Source organism: Diadema antillarum, unplaced genomic scaffold (assembly GCF_040938485.1).
Source record: "Diadema antillarum isolate AM-2024a unplaced genomic scaffold, OU_Dant_1.0 seq00001010_RagTag, whole genome shotgun sequence".
Taxonomy (NCBI): Eukaryota; Metazoa; Echinodermata; class Echinoidea; order Diadematoida; family Diadematidae; genus Diadema; species Diadema antillarum.
Genome location: NW_027271846.1, coordinates 649,012 through 669,073, shown reverse-complemented (window position 1 = coordinate 669,073; position 20,062 = coordinate 649,012). Strand labels below are relative to the sequence as shown.

Genomic DNA, 20,062 nt, shown 5'->3' with positions numbered 1-20,062 from the left:
ATGCTCTATCTGATTTACACTTCAATACGTGTCTTAGCTGGATTAAAGTGGGATGCATGACGTAAGAGTGAGCCAGTGCTCGTGAAAGTAATGAGTTTATTCATTTGTCTCGTGTAAAATTTATTGGCATAACTAAATGGCGACATAAAGGCCATGACATCACAGTGGTACAATGGAAAAACACAACGTAATTCATGTCATGCAAATGTATGCAAGACCATAATCGAAAGTGATTTTTTTCTCCATAGGAAACGTCCCGTATAATGAGCAAAATATTATTGCAGGCCGAACAGTTATAGGATACTATCGCTTATTCTCCCCAATAAGAGATGGGCATTTGGCACACGAAAATACTTGTTAAGGGGAAGAAAGCACACAAATTTGCCTAATGGATTCACGTAAGGCAGAGTGATATAGATATATAATATATCTACGCTAGATGAAATTGCACCTCGTGTTGATACGGAAAGAAGAAGTGAAATGCTACAACAAGAATAACGTTTCGTACATTATCATTCTGATGTGATACCGGTACAATCAATTCCAGTAAGACTTTAATATCAAATCGATGTTGCATGCTAAGTCTTACACGCCTTTTCTAAGGACTAAAATGTTCTGCAGTGATTTTGACACCCTGTATATAAATAATGCTTGTCTCATTTTCAATAGCATTTGCATTTTCTACCCCATAATATCAATTCCAGAGGCTAATTTGTTGTCTATTGATTATGTTTGTAAGAAGGCTGTCTCTCAAAAATGGAACCAGACTAACAAACACCAAGTGTAAAGCTCCCTCTTTCGTTCAGGTCAAAAGAGCCCAATATATTAAATTCATCACCCGTCAAGACGCTTGGTGAAATAACTATTCAGCTTACTTTTGACATGACGCCACATCATTTCCACTACTATTGAGCGGTGAATATGAGTTGCAGTGAAGTCAATTCGTGGCAATACAGTAATGTTGATTGCATCGGCGTATCTCACAGCCTTGATACCGGAAAGCATCAGTATTTTCTACATTAGACATACATTTTCCACGAACTTCTTGTTGCGTTCAACCTTACAGGAAACCATAACAACGGTTACTGTCGTTAAATGTTGTTAAATAACTTCACGAACATCACGGGAGGGGGCACTGGTTTGGAGAAAGGAAGCAAGTCCAAATTCTTTCTCTTTTTTCGCACAAGGATCGACTGTGAGTCACAGAGCGACTTATGTACATTCGACAGCAAATTTTAGAGTAGTCTGTAAACGTGAAACAGCTGAAGTCCTCCCTTCATTCGTCGTCTGGTGGCGCTAGCACACCCGGTGATCTCCTGAGCAGTAAAACCAATGCCGTTGCCATAGTACAAAGCACAAAGACAAGCAGCAACACTCTGTCTAGAACCTGCGCCACTTTGCCCCAGTCCGACTTAAGCTGGTTTTGTCGTTCTCGCCTCTTTTGTAGAGTTTTCATGTGCTTTAATATATCGGTGACTGTTCTTTCAAGCCGCGCCAGGCGCTTTTCTTGCATAGTTTCCAGTTCTCCTCCGCTAACATCGCGGTCCTCCAACAGCATATCGGACTCGGTAGGCGCCGGGGACGTGGCGGTGCCGAATCGCACGTGCATGCTGTTGCGGCTGAGCGCCTGGCCGTATGTATTTAGCGTGCCATGCGCGTTGCTTTCCATGCGTTGATGCGTGCCGTTGAAGGTCACGTGATGATTCTGCGATGAGTAGTGACCGGCGTACTGCCGGTAGTCGGACGCATCGCGTCCGGACCGACGCGAGGAGTTGCCCGTGCAGGGTGTGACGCAGAGCAGTTTGGCCGCGTAGTCGAGTGCGATGATGCGCAGCCACCGGGGCACGTCCTGGCCTTCGATCTTACCACGCTGGTTCACGTTGAGCACTAGCACATTCATCGCCGTCGAGAGTGAAATGAGGAACATAGTGGCCGCGTAATATTGACCTGCAATGGTAAGCACAGATATTGGTATAAATGCTAAGGCAAATTTTGATAAACCTAATATCGGCAGTTTTTCCGAGCACGGATTTTAATTATTGTCACTCCAGAACTGCGATTCATACCCACTTATGATGACTCGAAACTGGCAACATAGGTGAAAGGACAAGGAATGTTACGTAACTATATCTCAATCGTATTGTTAAAGCATCTGAACTACGTTCCGACTGTCTCGAAAAGAGAAATGTGTATTAACCAAGTGTTACGATTGGGGATTTAGAAATTAACGAAAACCAGTCCAGACAGGCACAGTGACACTTCAGTGGTATGAAAAAATTTCCAACAGGAAATCAAGGACTTTCATTGATAATGTGTTATCTCAGTGTGGTTTCCCTTTTACGGAAGCATATGCTTTTCAACTGTCCAACACATTTCGTCGGACACAGTGTATTCATGAACAGATCAGTATTTATCAAATTATGATATGAAACAGCAATGTTGCTCATTAGAGTTAATTGGATATCGTTAATTTGGTCTTCAGATGTTCCAACCTCTTCCATCTGCCTATCAAAGGCAAACATAGTTTGTAGTCGGTAATTGTTACTTTTGATTTAAAAAAAACCCTGATTGTGTATTTCTATCATAAGCTATCATTTCTATTTTCTTTTTTTGGTTTGGTTTGGTTTGGTTTGGTTTGGTTTGGTTTGAATTGATTTGATTTGATTTGATTTGATTTGATTTGATTTGATTTGATTTGATTTGACTTTATATATTCTTATTTTATTTCATTTTATTTCATTTATAGATTCTAAATTCTAAAAGTCTGTTGTGAATGCTATTTTCCGATTTTTCAGTACCAAGCACTTATTCAAATTCTAAATAGGAGTCAATTCATTAGACAAGCGACGATTACTATGGCAAGGATAGTATCTTGCAGCAACAGATTAGCATTTCATCTCTGTCAGAATTATGCCCGTTTCTGTCATCCGGATAATAATCTGAAATTGACAAGAAGCAATGAGCAAAGGAAAATACGGCAAACAACAACAACAACAAAAGGCTTGGCACATGGGTTTATGTTGAACGTTATGTGGCTGTGTTACATAATTGCCCAGACTTCCAAGGAGCTAGACTGTTTTACAGCCGCTTACCTATAAGCGGCACCTCCTCCGACGTCCGCGGCATCATCTCGGCGACGAGCAGCAAGAAGACGGTGAGCGAGAGGATGAGCGTGACGCTGAGCGACACCTTGACGACGCCGACGTCGTAGGGCATGAAGAAGCCGAGCATGGATAGCGAGGAGAGGAGGATACAGGGCATGACGAGGTTGTAGATGTAGTAAAGCGGTTTGCGCTTGAGACCGATGTAGAACGTGACGTCGTGGTAGCGCTCTGGGCAGCATTCGTACTTCACGTTGTGACGTCGCGACACGGCGTACTTCATGTGCCACTGTTCGTTCGCCACGAACGTCGAGAGGTCGGGGTCATCGGTGTGCTTGTCGAGGTTCATCTGGAAACTGTTATAGGTCCAGGAGCCAAACTTCATCGAGCACATCTGCTCGTCGAAGGGGAAGAACTTGACGTCGATCTTGCAGGTGCTCTTGACCAGCGTGGGCTTGGACCAGAGGTCAACGTTGCCGTTGTAGTTCACCAGGGCGTTTGAAGAGCGACTATGGGCCACATAGTCATTGGAATCAGCGCTGAGGTTGATGAGCAAGAAACAACAAAAAAGAGAAACAATGACAATTACGTTCTCATGACTACAGTATAAGTATTGTATACCGCAAGTTGAAGATCGAGAAAGTGCGAATTTATAATGTTCCGATGAATCTATATTTTTGCTGAAGCTTTATACATTCCAAGCTGTTGAAAGATGCGAACCCTTTTTGACCAGCCAACTTTCAGTGAAGAAACGTGTAGGCGCCCTTTGAGCAGGTGAATCCAACTGTGTAGCTTTTTGATGCCCTACAATAAAACGTTCAAACTGAATGTTACCTTAACATTCTCCTCAACTTGCCTTGTATACGTGTGAAGCTGCTTGCACACATTCTTTTTATTACTTCTCGGTCAAAGTTCACCTGTTACAGTCCTGACTGTCAAGAAATGAGACTCAAAAAGTAATAATTATACTACCATTATTTTACAGCTACTAGATGACATCATTTTGCATTGTTCATTTACTATTTATCTGGAGACGGGTTTTGTTTTCCCAACCTACACACGCGCTTTGATCTGCTCTTACACCTTAAAGTCTATCGGCAAAGTCATTTTGACGTGAACCTCGCCTCTGTACTAATGTCTTCAAAACCGATCTCAAGCAGTGAGTGAGAAGGTGGTAGGAATGAATACGAAAAGCAGGTGTCACATCACCCGAACATGCTCACAGCAACTCACACACCGCACAGCCATATCGCATCAATTATGGGGAGCACGCACGGAGCGAACGACGTTCGACCCCGTTTGATGCCATTAACAATTCAGTCGACATGTACCACCTGGGGCTAGATGTCGTGTCAGTAATGAAAAAGAGTCTTCGTAGAAGTCACATTAACCAGTGCTATTCAAAGTGTGTTCGTGATATGACAAATGATATTATTAAAAGTATGATGTATGCAACATTTCCTAAGAAAACATTATATAACTTGTCCGTCCATATGCGGCACTTCAAACATCTTTATCTCATTCAAAGACAGGTGAAAGAAGAAGACATAAAAAATGATGAAAGGATCGCAATTTATCGATAAGCTTATATCAGTGCCATGTGGTCTAATTTCAGATACATTCCGCAAAATGTACCTCTCTGATAACCACAGCTTTGTTTGAAGTGAGATTCATCTTAACTTTAGAACTCCATCTCCCATCCATCGCTTTCATTTTCAACATTATTTACAAATTGTGTTCGATGATCGGAGATATCAGTATGTACACTCCTCGACAAACAATACAGCAACTTAGTATTTAATTATGTCTGCGTTTGGGAATCGTCAGCGAAATTGAATGTATCAAATATTTGTGTCTTTTCTTTTTTTTTTCAAAGCGAATCTCAGTCTGCCTGAAATTAATTTTATCATACATTTAAAAAACTTGATACCACAGGGGAGATTCAATATCGGAGTATTAATGAAGAACATTCAATGTTGAGTCAGATTTCACGATTTATTTGTGGGCAAGTGAAATCGGTCACCTGACAATACCTGACTGCCACAAACAAACTCCACCTGAAATGGGAACCTCGTTTGTTTGAGCAAAATGAAAGTCACTTCTGATGTCTGAATAGAGCTCTAGTTAGTCACGTTAAGCAGACACAAGAGTTAATGCATTGAATTGAATTGAATTGAATTGAATTGAATTGAATTGAATTGAATTGAATTGAATTGAATTGAATTGAATTGAATTGAATTGTTCACATCGTTCAAAAAAGGTTTGTTCGTTTCATTTTCTCTGGTCTGTAGCTCTAACTTTAATAGCTTTCATTGACAATTACTTTAGGAGGAATGAGTTGTTGGCTTTTGGTTCCTGGTTGAGGTCCTCCAAAATACTCTCACTTGTGTTTAAAGCTGCAGGCTCTTAAAGTTAACCATTACAGTATTCTTTATCATGGATCACATGGACTTATAATCATGTTCTCACATTAGCGCTCTCAAGGAATTCGTTCGCTTCCTCAAGATCAGACGACTTGGACCCGGTCCGGTCAATATACTTACTTGTCGTAAAGTGTGACGTCAGGAATCCAGATTTCAGTGGCGGGAATCCTCAGAATGTTGATTCCTTCATAGGCGTCTGGATCCCAGACCAATTTTTCGTCGTGCCAATGCTGAATGTGACGAAACAGATCAATAAGAACAGATTACGAGGATGTCAGCGACTATTTCGGAAATACCATCATGTGCCTCCTCAAACTTTATGTCATTGCCGGCGTTTGTTTATTTCCTAGTATGAATGTTAGCTATATTACTCGAAAAGATATCGGCATATTTGGGTGAAGTTTTGAGGATACGTCTGTTATGGAAAAAGGAGCATCCGATTTTTTTTTTTCTGCTTTGGGTGGTGATCCGGATAATGATGATTAAGATCAAACTCGTGATTCGTTCACAGTTCTTGGCAAGTGTGATACTGTTGACTTGGCGGAGGTTTGGGCTCTCTTAGTGCATCTAATTTTTTTAATCACTTGAAGGAAAGTATTTAAATGTTTACTAAAACCTACCTTGCAATGCAGCTATCCAGAAACATTTGTCTCGTGACCTTCAGTGAAAAATTGATTATAAAAAATGTACATTTTCCGCAAAATGCCCTCAAGTTTAAAAAAGTACAATACCCTTTTGAATTCTTATACACTGTACTCGCACATTTCCCGTTTGCACAGCGTAATTACCGTTTCCCTTCGATTGCATGCCAGTGGAGTGTGTATCTGTTATCCCATATGATTGAATGTTTCATGGAACGTTGCGGCTATAATGTCTCCTTCATTTCAGTGCCGGTAACCAGTCTTGTTTGCAACGACTCCGGTGCTATGTCCAGACTGAGGAAGGTGTTCAATTACCCCCCCCCCCCCCCCCCCTTCCCGTCTCATCAGGTGGTATCTTAAGATAACGTTATGGCGCCCTCTTTTTGATGTTCGCAATAGATGCCCTCACCGGCTATTACGCAGTGGTGGGATAGCTCCCTCTGGGCCCATGCTTTATTCACAAATCATGTGTTGGTGTGCTTTAATGATGAGATGTAGCATCATCTTCGTGAGCACGCGGAGATGTCACGTGGTCACCCATATCGACAAAGTGGTAATAGCCTTCCGTCATAGAGGATGCAGATGCTCTTATTGCTGAGCAAAATATTGAAAGTAATCATGCCATCACTTTTGAACTTTTGGAAATTATTTTGCAGATTAACACTATAAATGCCAGCTCTTAACTTCCTTGGGCCAATCAGAATCTTTGACACATTTTAGTCAGAATTTATTATGTTTGTGACTTTTTTATATTTGATATCCCACGGGTATATTCTCATCATAATTCATCAAAAGGCGTTTTGAAATTTTTGTTGTTTCTTTCATGTTTTGTGTTCGTTTTGTTTATGTGATTTGTTTTTTTTTTTCTGTTTAAACTTCATCTCACCTGTTCAATCCATACATTGGTCGTCAAAATCTGATTCCGTTCGTCCTGGAGGAAGATGAAGGAAAAGAGAAAGAAAGAGAATACAAAATAAGGAAACATATAATCAGATCATATTATACATTTATAGTATTATGATTGCGGATACTAGTGTGTAACATAAAAACATAAGATACTATATGCTGCAGATTATTCATTTGATTCTATTGTTCAATTTAAATCGCAAAGGAACTTAAACTGGACAGTGTATGGGAAGGAATAGAACAAAACAAAACAAAAAACTATACAACTCATTACAAGTTTCGTTGACGAGTATGTGGACGGATGTGAAAACAAACACGACAAAAAAAGAAAGAAAAGAAAAACAGGGTCTGGAATGCAGGACCTGGATTTTCTAATAGTGTGCCATCCACGTATGAAATTTTATTTCATTTGATAGCATTTCATTACCTTACATTTCATTTCATTTCATTTCATTTATTCCATTTACCATTTTTTTGATATATTTAAATGTTCAAAGCATATCATGTTACCGGAAAAAAAATATGTATATATGTATATTTTACACATATGGCAAAATTTAGTTTAAATACACACTATGATAGGTTTTAAAGCAAAGATGCATTTCGGGAGCGAAAGCTAAACAGCAGGGCTTGTACTATTCATTCCTATTAAAGGAACAAGGTACAGAAGTATTAAGAGAAGTATGAGTCGACAAAGTCGAATTGCTGTAGGATCAAAGTCAAGGATACTTTATATTAGTTTATACTATTTATATATAGGCCAAGTGTACAATGTAGACACAAGAAACGCTAAAGGCCTGGCAGTCATACCTGATAATAAACGTGCTTTATTTATGGATGTGACGTGTGTTAGCATGTTTAAATGTGAGTGCATGTTTCTGCACTTTTGTGGTGATGGGTGTGTTATGTACCGCGCATCGACGTAATGCTAAAGCTGTTACACCGCAGGGCATCAAGAAACTAATTGTTCATTACATCTCATTCGTACATACCCTAACACCTCTGAGTCTCACCCCCCCTTTTTTTCCCTTCTCTCATATCTCTCTCCCACCATCCCTGCTTGTCTGTCTGTCTGTCTGTCTGTCTGTTTTTTCTGTCTGTCTGTCTCCCCATCCCCTTCTCCTTTCCCTCTCTTTCAGTCAGTCTATTGCGTGTGTAGGTATCTTTCTTTTTATCATTTTCGCCCCGGGGAGAGCCAGCTACACCGGGGTTGCTCTGTGAAGCGAGTTGCTCTCACCACACCACCGTTCCTCCAGCATCATGTCGGTATGTACACTGTACAAGGAGGTATAGGAGGAAGGGATGGAAGGGCTGCGAGTATTTGGTGTGTACCAAGTTAATCCAGCCAGGCTGGAATGGCAGCGCTGAACACGACGGCCCACGGGGCAGTACTCGACGCGATGGGCTGGTGACGCAGACAGCCAGCCTCTGATGAGAGTCATTGGTGGGGGGTAAAAAACACCAGGAGTGGATGGATGACGGGAGGGGGGAGGGGGGGGGGGGGGGGAGATGGAGGATGGAGGGCGTACTTGACGGATTAAACACCCATAATGGAAGATGTAAAGAAGGTCTGAGGCAGTGGAATCGAAGAGATGCGTAACTTAGCGTATCATCTCATCCCTACCCGCAATCTTTCTACAGGATGGAAATGCTTCCCTGATTTTCCGCGGACAGCAAACTTAAATTGGACACGAAAACAAGACAAGTACTTGCGTCAAGTCAAAGATAGAACGTTCAAGTAAAAGTGATTGAAGTTAGTTACATTAAATGAAATTAAACCAATGGAATGGTAGGAATATTCTATGGAATTTTACACGCGCATAATGACATTATGAAATTTGAAACTTATACATTCACGGTAAATTGGGTTATACACGTGTATTGGTCCAAATCACAATACATGTGTACTGAAATCAGATGAAGTGATGTTGCCATTGCGTCACAAGTTTCCCTATGAACTGCACTGAAATCTTCACTGAATTTATGATTTTTACGGAATCAAGAAACTAATTCATTATAACCTTCCGGTCGAAACATCGCAGATCGAGTTGTGACGTCTTAGCAGCGACATATTTCAAGAGGCGGCAGTAATTGCTAAAATCATCGACTATACACGAGACTTGTTTGAAATGTCTTTAAAAGAAACCAATGGACATAATGTCGGTGATGACGCCATTGCCTTGCCGTACTTACAAGATGCGGTTGCTACCAAACTCACTGTTTTATTGAAAAATTATATTCTGATAACTTAAATTCTTTTAGCCTTCTTTTCTTTTGCGTCTGATTTTAGATTATATTTCTCTCATTACCTTTGATGTTACTGTACACATTAAACTCACTTGGATATGAACGCACTTTGATCAGAATGAAAAAGGTAACTGCACACACCATTATTATGCATTGTGAAACACCTCACTTTGATTACTATAGAACCTAAGTTTATGCGTGGGTATGAGAAAGAAGAAAAAACAAGGAGGAGAAAAGACGAAAACAAAAGAGATAACAACAAGCAAAACAATGGTGAAGATAACAGATAAAGATGAAGTCATCATTAAGACGGGAAAAGAAAAGGTAGAGAGAAGAAGTTAAAAAAAAAAGAAGGAAGAAGATGAGGAGAATGGAAAAAAAAGTAACAAGGAGAATTTAAGATAAACCAAATACTTATAGTCTGTTTGATTCAGCAGTATCATCAATTTTAAGAAGAACCTTACATTGCAGTGCGCAAAGATTGATGTTGCGCTAAAGCGTGTCAGAGCAGAGAGAAGGGGAAAGATGTGATTAAAAGTTTTGGGTCATTCAAAAATTTTGCTAAAGAATTCCCTAACAAAAGCAGTCGGGTGAAGCTGAGTAATTCTTCACCATCGTACTGTTTGAACGAACAAAAAAAAAAGAGAACAAAAAGAAAGGAGGTTACTTCCTTCTTTCACACACGAGTTCTCCCTGAATAAGCATGTGTGAGAAACATGGTTATTTAGGATGGATTGGACCAACCTTGAAGAGTGAGAAAAGTGAACACACAGGGGGGGAAAAATCGTCTCGCAGTGAACAAAGGAACTACAGTATGTCGAGTTCATTCACACCCAGTCTTCTCAAGGGGACACATTGATAGTCTTACTTTAAAGATGTAAAAAGGTTACGTCATTAGATTATCATTTTCTTCTTTCCCCTGACTCTCTCTCTCTCTCTCGTGCGCAAATAATATATAAGATGAAAAAGCCATCGTTTCATTTCGCTAGTGCATGCTTTTTTAATTTCTTTTTTTGTTGTTGTTGATTTGTCATTCATCCATTTTTGACTCATCATTGTTTAAAAAAAGATGTTACTTACGACCCAGTAGCACAACAAGAAAGTCTGCAAAGAAGTCGCTTAACATCTATTTTGTCTTTTATGTATTTATTCAATTATTCAATCATTCAATCATGCAGTCATTCATTCATTCACTCTCTTATTCATTCATTCATTCATTCACTCTCTTATTCATTCATTCAGTCAGTCAGTCAGTCAGTCAGTCAGACAGTCAGTCCGTCATTAATTTAGCTGCTTTGATTTATTTACTGCTGTAAAAGGCAATGTGCAGTTGTTATCCTTGCCCTCACATACGCAACGATCATTCAAATCATGGGATGATGAAAATGCGAACGCAGATATTTTGCCTTCAGTTCTTTTAAAAAAATCAACGGTCAAGACGCTTAAAACTATTTTCGACGTGTGTTTGAGATGAAGTTTTCAAATACAGATGAGAAGTCTTACAACGGATATGACAAGCCGAGTGTCGCAAAGTTAAATACAGGTGAGAGGGCTAGCAACGGATATGACAAGCTGAGTGTCGCAAGGTTTGCAAGCAGCTAACACGTTTATTGGTTCGGCTAAGTGATACAGCTATAATGTTGTCACAGGACCGCCATCTTGCCTCGCAAATAGACTTAGCATAGTACTGCACGGTGGCGAAGGACCTCTTTTTTGCGTGCAAATTTCGACCATGTCAATCTAGTAAGAAGACCATAGCCGAGCGTAAATGAGCACATCAAGCACACATACACATGCACATAGAACAAAGTCATAGAGTTACTTGTTTCAGCATTCAGAGTGCCCTCTAAACGAACTTTTCTCCCCATTTTCTCGTGTTACTTCACTAGGCCTTTACATCCCCCTATTTGATTTGTTTTCACTAAAATCATTCAATTTTTGTTTGTATGGTGTAGTGTGAGAATTTTGCCCTATTTTCAAAAGGATTTCAAGTACTAGTACTTAGTAAGCCAGCATATTGCAAGAAAACAAAACAGAAACGGGCTGGCTGTAGGTGAATAAGCCGCTATTCCATTTTATCTGTTCGGCATCAATAAAGTCTTACTTTTTTTAACAGAGCGAGAGGCAACGATTAGACTCGTATGCTGTAATGCAGGCGTCACACTGTCCCGAAGTTGAACAAAGATGGACACACGATAGAGGAAATGTTGAAATTCGGCGCTGATTACACAAAAATTTGGTTATTGGGTATAGGGCAGCTTAAAGCTATCTTATAACCGCCGTCGAAGTTTCTTAGTCTGCTATCAAAAGACCGTACTTGCTTTGGCTTTTGATTTGCTTTTAACAAAGTTCGGGGCTATACTTTGCGCGTAAGTGAAAATTTCATGTTCGTATGGTCATCTTGTGTCAATTTTGGGACAGTGTGCTACACCACGCGGATTCACTCCTGATGATCCAACGTTTCTTCGCTACTCAGTACAACGCCCTCTACCGTTTGCGTCATTAAATACTAAACCTATCTAACCATAATGATAGAAGAAAAAGAAGCGAGTTCCTTAACTTTATTGAAGCCATAATACGACGACCGCAGATAGATCTGGGGGGTTTCCAATCAGGAAAATAGTGGCGATGCGATTTGTAAAGCATAGGACTCTCAATATTGAGTGTTCACCGACAACTGTTGGCTTAAATACTGTCGAATTGTAATATCACGTGACATATTGTTATCCGAGTTGAGGGTGGGGCACATTTACATACTAAAATTGCGCACCTACGCATGATCAAAGTGGTCGGTAAGGCTATCCTTCTCGACAAACAAAAAGCACCGGTTTGTCACCGTTGTCCGTAGGAGTGAGATCGACTTCCGATTATCACTCGAAGAGCTTCAATTACTAATCGAAGCGTGTGCTTGACAAGACAAACACGCTTCTTATCACTTTTCCAGACGGTGTCAGCACGCCTTTTGAAAGGTACCTGGGAAACAATGCCTGTGGAATGGAATATTAACTCCAGGAATAGGCGGGAACTCTCGAATTACCCCCTTTCGGCTCTGGATAGTAAAGTCGCCTGGTCGCAGTGCGCCATACAAGCATAGTGCAGCTGGGTGATGTTAACCTCCCTATGACGTCATCACCGTAGCGCTGCTGTCAGCGGGGCTTGATCTGCTAGCGTCCGCGTGCGCTCCGATCAGTCGGCGCTTTAACATTTTCGCAAGAGTGTGTTTTTTCTGAGGACTTGTTTGTCTCCGAAATTAGTTTCCTTCTTCGGAGTGCGTCCAAGACGAGAATCTGCAGACATATTAATGTAATGAGATCAGGCTCGGATCGTTGTCCTTTTTCCTAGGCACTTTTGAAGATTTTTTTTAATCCTCTTCTTTTTTTTTCTTGTATTTGCCATTGTTTTCATCCATTCGGTGTCCAAGGTAAAACGACACAGGTGCCTCCAATGTAGAAGAAAAGGAATCGCCGTTGTGAGGTAAGCAACGGCCGCGGGGTGACGCTTTTAATGGCCGCTAGCACACCGAAGTCTCTTAACTCTCCTAGAAATTATCATCTTTATCATTTATCACATAATATCTGCTTTAATGTACATATACGCACACAAACACGTAATGTATATAAATATCGATGTATATGTATGATATGTTGCACTAAGTACTATAACTCGATAAATTTATGTTTTTACATTTGCGAATTACTTTTTCTGAATTACTTTTTTTGTGTATTTCATTTGAGGTCTTCAACTGACGAGAGATGCCACAACTTCACCAATATTGAGTTGGATTCCCCAGAACCCATATACACAAAAAGTAAACACACAACAGACGCACACGCACACACACACAGTCACACACACACACACACACACACACACACACACACACACGCACACACACACACACATATATACACATATATATATATATATATATATATATATATATATATATATATATATATACACGTCTAAGATTTCCTTCAAAGAGTAACCTGAAATTCACAGACTGGCAGTCAATGGACATGTTGCCTCATCTCGACTGGACACTGCTGGGAAGTTTTACGAACGGAGAAAGCTGCAATGAGCTACAAAATAGAGACAGTGATATCATGTGTGCCATGTCATCGTACCAGGATTAGGTCTGTGCCCAAAACTTTCGAGGGCTAAACTTGAATTCAAAGTTTGCTTGATGCACCTTCCTATCTCTCTCACAAAATGGTTCTCCGGCTTCCAAAAATGCATACGGTAGAAAGTAAGCGTGAAGAGAGAGATAAGGAGGGATGGGGAGGGACGGACAGACAGACAGATAGACAGACAGACAGAAAGATAGATAGACAGACAGATAGACAGACAGACAGATTAATAGACAGACAGAGAGGGAGACAAACAGGTAGATGAGATAGCTATTTATCTCTTTCTCTCTCCCCTTCTATATATAATAGAAGGGGAGAGAGAAAGAGATAAAAAGGGAAAGGGAGAGATGAAATAGATAGATAGATAGATAGATAGATAAATAAATAAATAGATAGATAGATAGATAGATAGATAGATAGATAGATAGATAAATAGATAGATAGATAGATAAATAGATAGATAGATAGATAGATAGGGAGCGAGAGAGAACAGTGATGCATCGATCATAATACCGTTTGCCTGCACTCTTCACAACAGCCTCCCCCCCCCCATCCTTTACCGCTCATCTTTTCTCATCTCCTGCCCCTCTAACGTCCTCTTCAATCCGGCAAATCTCTGTTTTAGGATAACACCCTTCATCCACTCGACTGCGTACTACACGAGAAACCACACACGAGAGTAATCCTACTTACTCGCTGATCTCCTCATTCCCGAATAATAGAGAACCTGTCAATCAAAGTCGTTCACCGTTTATTGCATAATATGCCTCAAATAAAAGCAAACTTTTCATTTTCTATAACATGCCTCCCCCCCCCCCTCGTGCTAAGTCGCTGGATCCGCCTCCTCACGTTTCAACGCGTTGATGCTAATACAAACTGACTAACAGTGGACAGCGCTACTGTGACGTCACTGATAAAGAATCAGGGAAGAGGGGGGGGGGTATGGAGAGGAGGAAAAGTGCATCCGCCTCCTGCGGTGTAGATCCTTACCTACCTCACAGCGAGAGAGAAATTTGGTAGGAAGAAAAAAAAATCGAGGGAAAGTATACAAAACTTAATAGTTTAGCAATGGAAAAGCCTATCGATCATCGAATGGCCGGGAGCTGTCGTAGCCAGCCTACATCCGCACTGTACTTGGAAGATGTATTAAAACAACCAACAATCGGCAGCTTTGAAACTCTCCTGCAACGTTAAGGGGGTAGATCCTGGTTCCTCTATAGTTATCATCCTGGCGTTTGGACTGATTCGGGGGTTCGAAATGAGAAAAACTGTCCCGACAAACCACCCCGAACATCGATACGTAAAGGATGACAAAAGGGAAGTAATGAGAAAATGTCCTCTGGGAGTTGATATGATGTGTGGGCTTTGCATCAAATATTTTCGTCATCCTCAAGATTCCAGAAGCGCGTTGCATTATTTTTGTGAAGTTTTCATCACAGTCAGCATTTTCATCATCCACATCATCATCTCTATCACCACCATCATCATCACCAAAAGTTTCTGTTCCTTCTTCAGTGACATCAGTGATATCAAAATCGCCTTCTTATTCGTAATTATCATTATCTGCATCTTCATCATTATCACCATCAGCAACAACACCGTCTTTGGCTTTTCCCCAAGGCGATTTAACATTAAATATCCCTGAATCTTTATTTCCTTTTCATCCAATACCCGGGCCGGTCCTAATTCATTCTTGACGGGGGTCTGCACGTTAAATATTCTGGGTTATTCAAACTTTCGAGAAAAAAAACTAATAATGAAAATCCGTCAGTGCTTTGATCTGAGCTACGTTATCCCGATTGATTGTCAATTTATTTATTCATTCATTCATTCGTTCTTTCATTCATTCAGTCATCCATCCATTCACTCATTCATTCCTTCCTTTATCTAGTCATTCATCCATCCACCCATGCATTCATTTATTCCTTTATTAACGTTCGCTTACGTTAAAAGATGCGATTACTAAATGTAAACGAAGGGATGAGCAAAGCCTCCCCTTGCTCCACGGTGCCATCTTTTTTTTTTTATTGTCATCTACTGACTATACTCTCAGTGACCACCACAGGGACTAAACAATTCTCTGCCGAGTGATTGTTTTGTGACAAAGACATGATTTTCATTGCTTTCCTTCCTTATTTTCAGTGCGTAATGATTGCGTGTCTAAACATAAACGTATGCGAGTAGCAGGATTCTGAAAAAAAACACAAACAAATACTCTTAAAAATGTTGGCAAATTTTATTTATTTAACAACAGATAGTCAGTGTCATTATTGATAAACAGAAATATAAAAGATTTAGGAAATAGATAGAGAGAGAGCGCTCTTGAGATGGGGATTAAAAGAAGATTCATTTTTGTTCATTTCGATTTTTTTTTAACCTAACTATCCAACAACGTTCAACGAATCTAAAGTCGTGACTTGCGTGACTTGCGTGACTTGTGGTTTACAAAATGGTAGTCCATGTCGTATGCCGATGCAAAAATCTCTGTAATCCTTGTGTACGAGGTCATCGACGGACGTATGGCGCACTTTGTTCACTGCGCAGAAAGATGCCGACATTACCGTCTGCCGATTTCTCGCTTGGCGGGAAACCAAGACACGAGTGACTCCCCTTTGCACGTCAGGGGGTAATGCACATACATGCACTCCGCCGAACTTAATACAGGGCGGGCATTTTCTCTATTCTCATTCGAAGCGGTTTTGCGCCAGTCTCTTCCACACATGACACGATAACATGATGCCTTTGCGTCCCGGTCGGGATTGCAGGCGATTTAAATGTACATGTCGCCGTCCCATGAAATGAGAGCCCAGACTTGCTGACTTTAATATTCCGTCAAAAATGCCCTTTTATCTACTGTTTACGCCTATTTCCATCACTCACATATCTCGAAATCATTATTCATTTAGTTAGTTATTCATTTATTTCCTCTAAGCTGCTTTCGTGTTGATAATGAAAACTATTTGAAAGATTGTCTTAACATCCTGATTACAAAATGAATACAGAACACGTAGGAGAATACGCACAAGGTAAATTCCAGAATGGTGGAGAAATAAGGATAGAAAAGAAGGTAACATGAACAGGGGATGAGCGGAGGGGGAAAAGAAAGAAGAGGAGGAGAAGGAGGAGAATGATGAGGAGAAGCAGAAGAAGGAGGAGGAGAAATGTTATCACGACGAAAAAATCACAAGAGGGAGGAATATAGGTAGAAAAAAAAAACAAGAGATGAAATACACTATCAGAAGAAGGTAAGCAGATCTCCCGCCCCCCCCCCTCAAAAAAAAAACTCAAAAAGAAGGAAGGACATAAAACAAGACAACAAAAAGAACTGGCAAATAAGAGTGAGGAAAGGAAAGATTTCCGTAAGGAAGAAACAGATATCTTGGACAAAACGATGGGCAACCCCCCCCCCCACCCTTTTGATGAAGAAGGAGACTGAGAACAACAAAAGTAAGTATATGAGAGTTAGAGTGTCGAAAAATGAAAGTTGCGTCAAAAACGTCACAGAACGTTCCGTAGCAATGGGGACTAGATAAGCGTCAGCGCAAGAACGCAGTGAAGAGTGCTCAGTAGTTCGTGTATATACCACTGTGGGGTCATAGGTGATGATGGTATTTGAGTTTACTAGAAAGTACGTGTGCGATGAAATCTTATAACACATGATGGGAGGTAATCAACGTTCCAAATGTCATTCCATCGCATGATAATGTTTGATGGTAAAATATCATGTGGGGTCACTGACAGCCCACGGAATCGTGTAAAACATTAGCGTCACGAGGTTGAGAGACAAGATTCCGACATGGTTCGCTGTCATCGCCTTCATAAGGAATAAAAAAAAATATTTGTTGGCTTGTAAAGACATTTTCTCACGGAGACTACCCATGTTGTTGCAAATTTACAGGAAATTCATCACCCCGCGCCGATGATGCGGATGTCTTGTTCAATATATCCGTTTGGAGCAGATCGCGCCGACGCAATATTACATTCCCCGTCTCCTCAAGATTGAGATGGAGAATGGGCCTGGTTGTTATAACGGAGGAGCAGAATTGGACATCCTCGCCTCGACTGACACCCTGATGAGCAGCATCATCCCATGATAAAAAAAAAGTGTCTGTGTGCGTAACTTCCTGCCTACGCATCAATAGTTGATGGGTCCCGGTACTTCTTCAGAAGATAGCTGCTGCTGCAGCAACGATCTTACAGCAAACTGATCGTCTGCCAATACCGATTGGTCGTTACTTTCGTGTGTTGGAGCAATTCTTTGGATTTATATCTATTCATCTATCTACCTATCTATTATATATCTCTCTGTCTATCTATCTATCTATCTATCTACCTACCCATCTATCTACCTAAAATCTGTCTTTCTAGCTATTTATCTATCTATCAATCTATCTATATAATACATATATATATATATATATATATGTGTGTGCGTGCGTGTGCGTGTATGTGTGTCACATCTGTTTGTCTGTGTGTGTATGTCTGTGTCTGTGTGTAGGTCTTCAATTTTGCTATATGCCGTCGGGGGCACTGTGGGGTTTTAGTGAATAAGAATCTTTACTTCGAAGCAGAGGTCCCCAATTCGATGCATATAATGCTAATACGTCGTTAGATATCTTTACACATTATGTCCTTCTCAACCCAGGTGTAAATAGGAGAATAATGACAGAGCCCCTGGAAGAGCAGCACTAACATTGTGGAGACTACCCTGGGTACATAAGACTATTTATGTATTATTCTTTTCATCATTATTGTGATGATGATGATGATGATGATGATGGTGGTGGTGGTGGTGGTGATGACGATGATTGTTATTATCATTATTATCATGACCAACATTATCATCTTCATCTTATTCATAATCATCATCATTATCATTATTGTCATTACTAATTTCCCGCACTTTTCTGGTTGTTACAATGCCGAGCATTATAATGACGGTGATAAAATAATGGTAATAACATATCACAACTATTTCATATCAAAACTTCAATTACCACCACCATCATCACAATCCTCCTACTCCTCCTCCTCCTCCTCCTCCTCCTCCCCCTCCTCCTCCTCCTCCCCCTCCTCCTCCTCGTCCTCCTCCTCCTCCTCCTCCTCCTCCTCCTCCTCATCATCATCATCATCATCATCATCATCATCATCATCATCATTATGATCATCATCATCAATATCATCTCCATCTCAACCAACCTCATTTTCCAAGAAAGGACAGATGGAGAAAAAAATACAGAAGTGAAGAAGGCTGAAAGCTCATCTCCTTCTGCTTACCATATCGTTGATCTGGTTAATGGATAGCGTCAGTGTGACGTTGATGGCGTGCGACGAGTTCCAGACGGGTCGCACCAGCTTGTTGTAGTGCCGGAAGAGATCTTCGAACAGCTTTTGTTCGTTTCCGCCATACATAGCTGCACATGAGGAAGAATGGGAGAGAGGATAAAAAGGAGTTGTTAAAATCAGTCAATTCAGAAGGCGGACGTAGTGATGGTAAACAATCAAAGTTCATGTAGTTTGTAATTTTTCACGTACACTTTACAAAATGGCAGAGCTGAACCAGTATCAAAACGACTCCATTGGGCCTCTCGTCGTGCCTTATACAAACGCAATCACTTGAGATGAGACAAGACGATTATAGTGATCATTGCGCTGTTCGAAAATATGATGATTGTTATGATAGTGATGATGATGATAATGATAAAGATGATGATGACGATGATGATGATATTGGTGATGATGGAGATGATGATAATACTGATGATGATGATGAGGATGACAATGATGATAATGATAACATTGATAAAAATGATGATGATGATGATGATGATGATGATGATAATAATGTTGATGATACTGATGATGATAATGATGACATTGATAAAAATGATGATGATGATGATGATAACAATAATAATGATGATGACTGTGATGTACAAAACGACGATAGCCTCATTTGCTCGCCTTGATCATCAGCCTAATCCTCTTCACTAATAAAACTGCCACCTTCATCATCATCATCATTATCATCATCATCATCATCATTATCATCCCCAGTAACTGCAGAAAACCATTCTTTTGTTGTTTTATGCCACCACTCTTACCACTCTTTTTTATTGTCAGATTTGCAATTACCACTCTTTCCAAACGTTCGCCCATAAAAACGGCTGATAAAACTCTGATGATCTCAAGCTTGTGAATCACATCTTTTTCCAAAACTGAAAATCGTTCAAATATCCTCTGTTTTCAGTCAAAGTCCTCACTCGACAAACATGTTGCTCAAAACTAGTGGCTTTTGTGTTGTCAGTGCCTCGCTATCCCTTTACATTTCAGAGAGATTCAAATTTTTGACATTAAGGCAGAAGAAAAATAAAAAATCAAAGAGGACGAAAAAGATGATGGTTGTGAAGAAGACAAGGAAGAAGAAGAAAGAGAAAAGAAATCCAGGCACCGTGTTATGGATACTGTAGCGGATCAAGTCCTAATCTTTTGAAATGGCATAATGACGTCATAATGAGGAATGATGACACGTGACGTAGTGTGTCGCCCGTCTCAAATTCAATATCCCTGTTTGCGATGCGATTTCCCTTTCAAACTTCCGCGACTCAAGGCTG

At 40.4% G+C, this 20,062-nt stretch overlaps 1 protein-coding gene across 1 annotated transcript; it reads right to left on the bottom strand.

Annotated features, from left to right (window-relative positions):
- Positions 1-1,059: 1,059 nt before the first annotated feature.
- Positions 1,060-18,860, bottom strand: LOC139742637 (neuronal acetylcholine receptor subunit alpha-10-like). The gene is made up of 5 exons (XM_071653161.1): positions 18,726-18,860; positions 7,052-7,096; positions 5,645-5,754; positions 3,093-3,640; positions 1,060-1,947 (listed from the first exon to the last, which is right to left on the bottom strand). The coding sequence occupies exons 1-5, from the start codon at positions 18,858-18,860 to the stop codon at positions 1,277-1,279; spliced, it is 1,509 nt and encodes a 502-aa protein (XP_071509262.1). The 3' UTR covers positions 1,060-1,276.
- Positions 18,861-20,062: the final 1,202 nt, after the last annotated feature.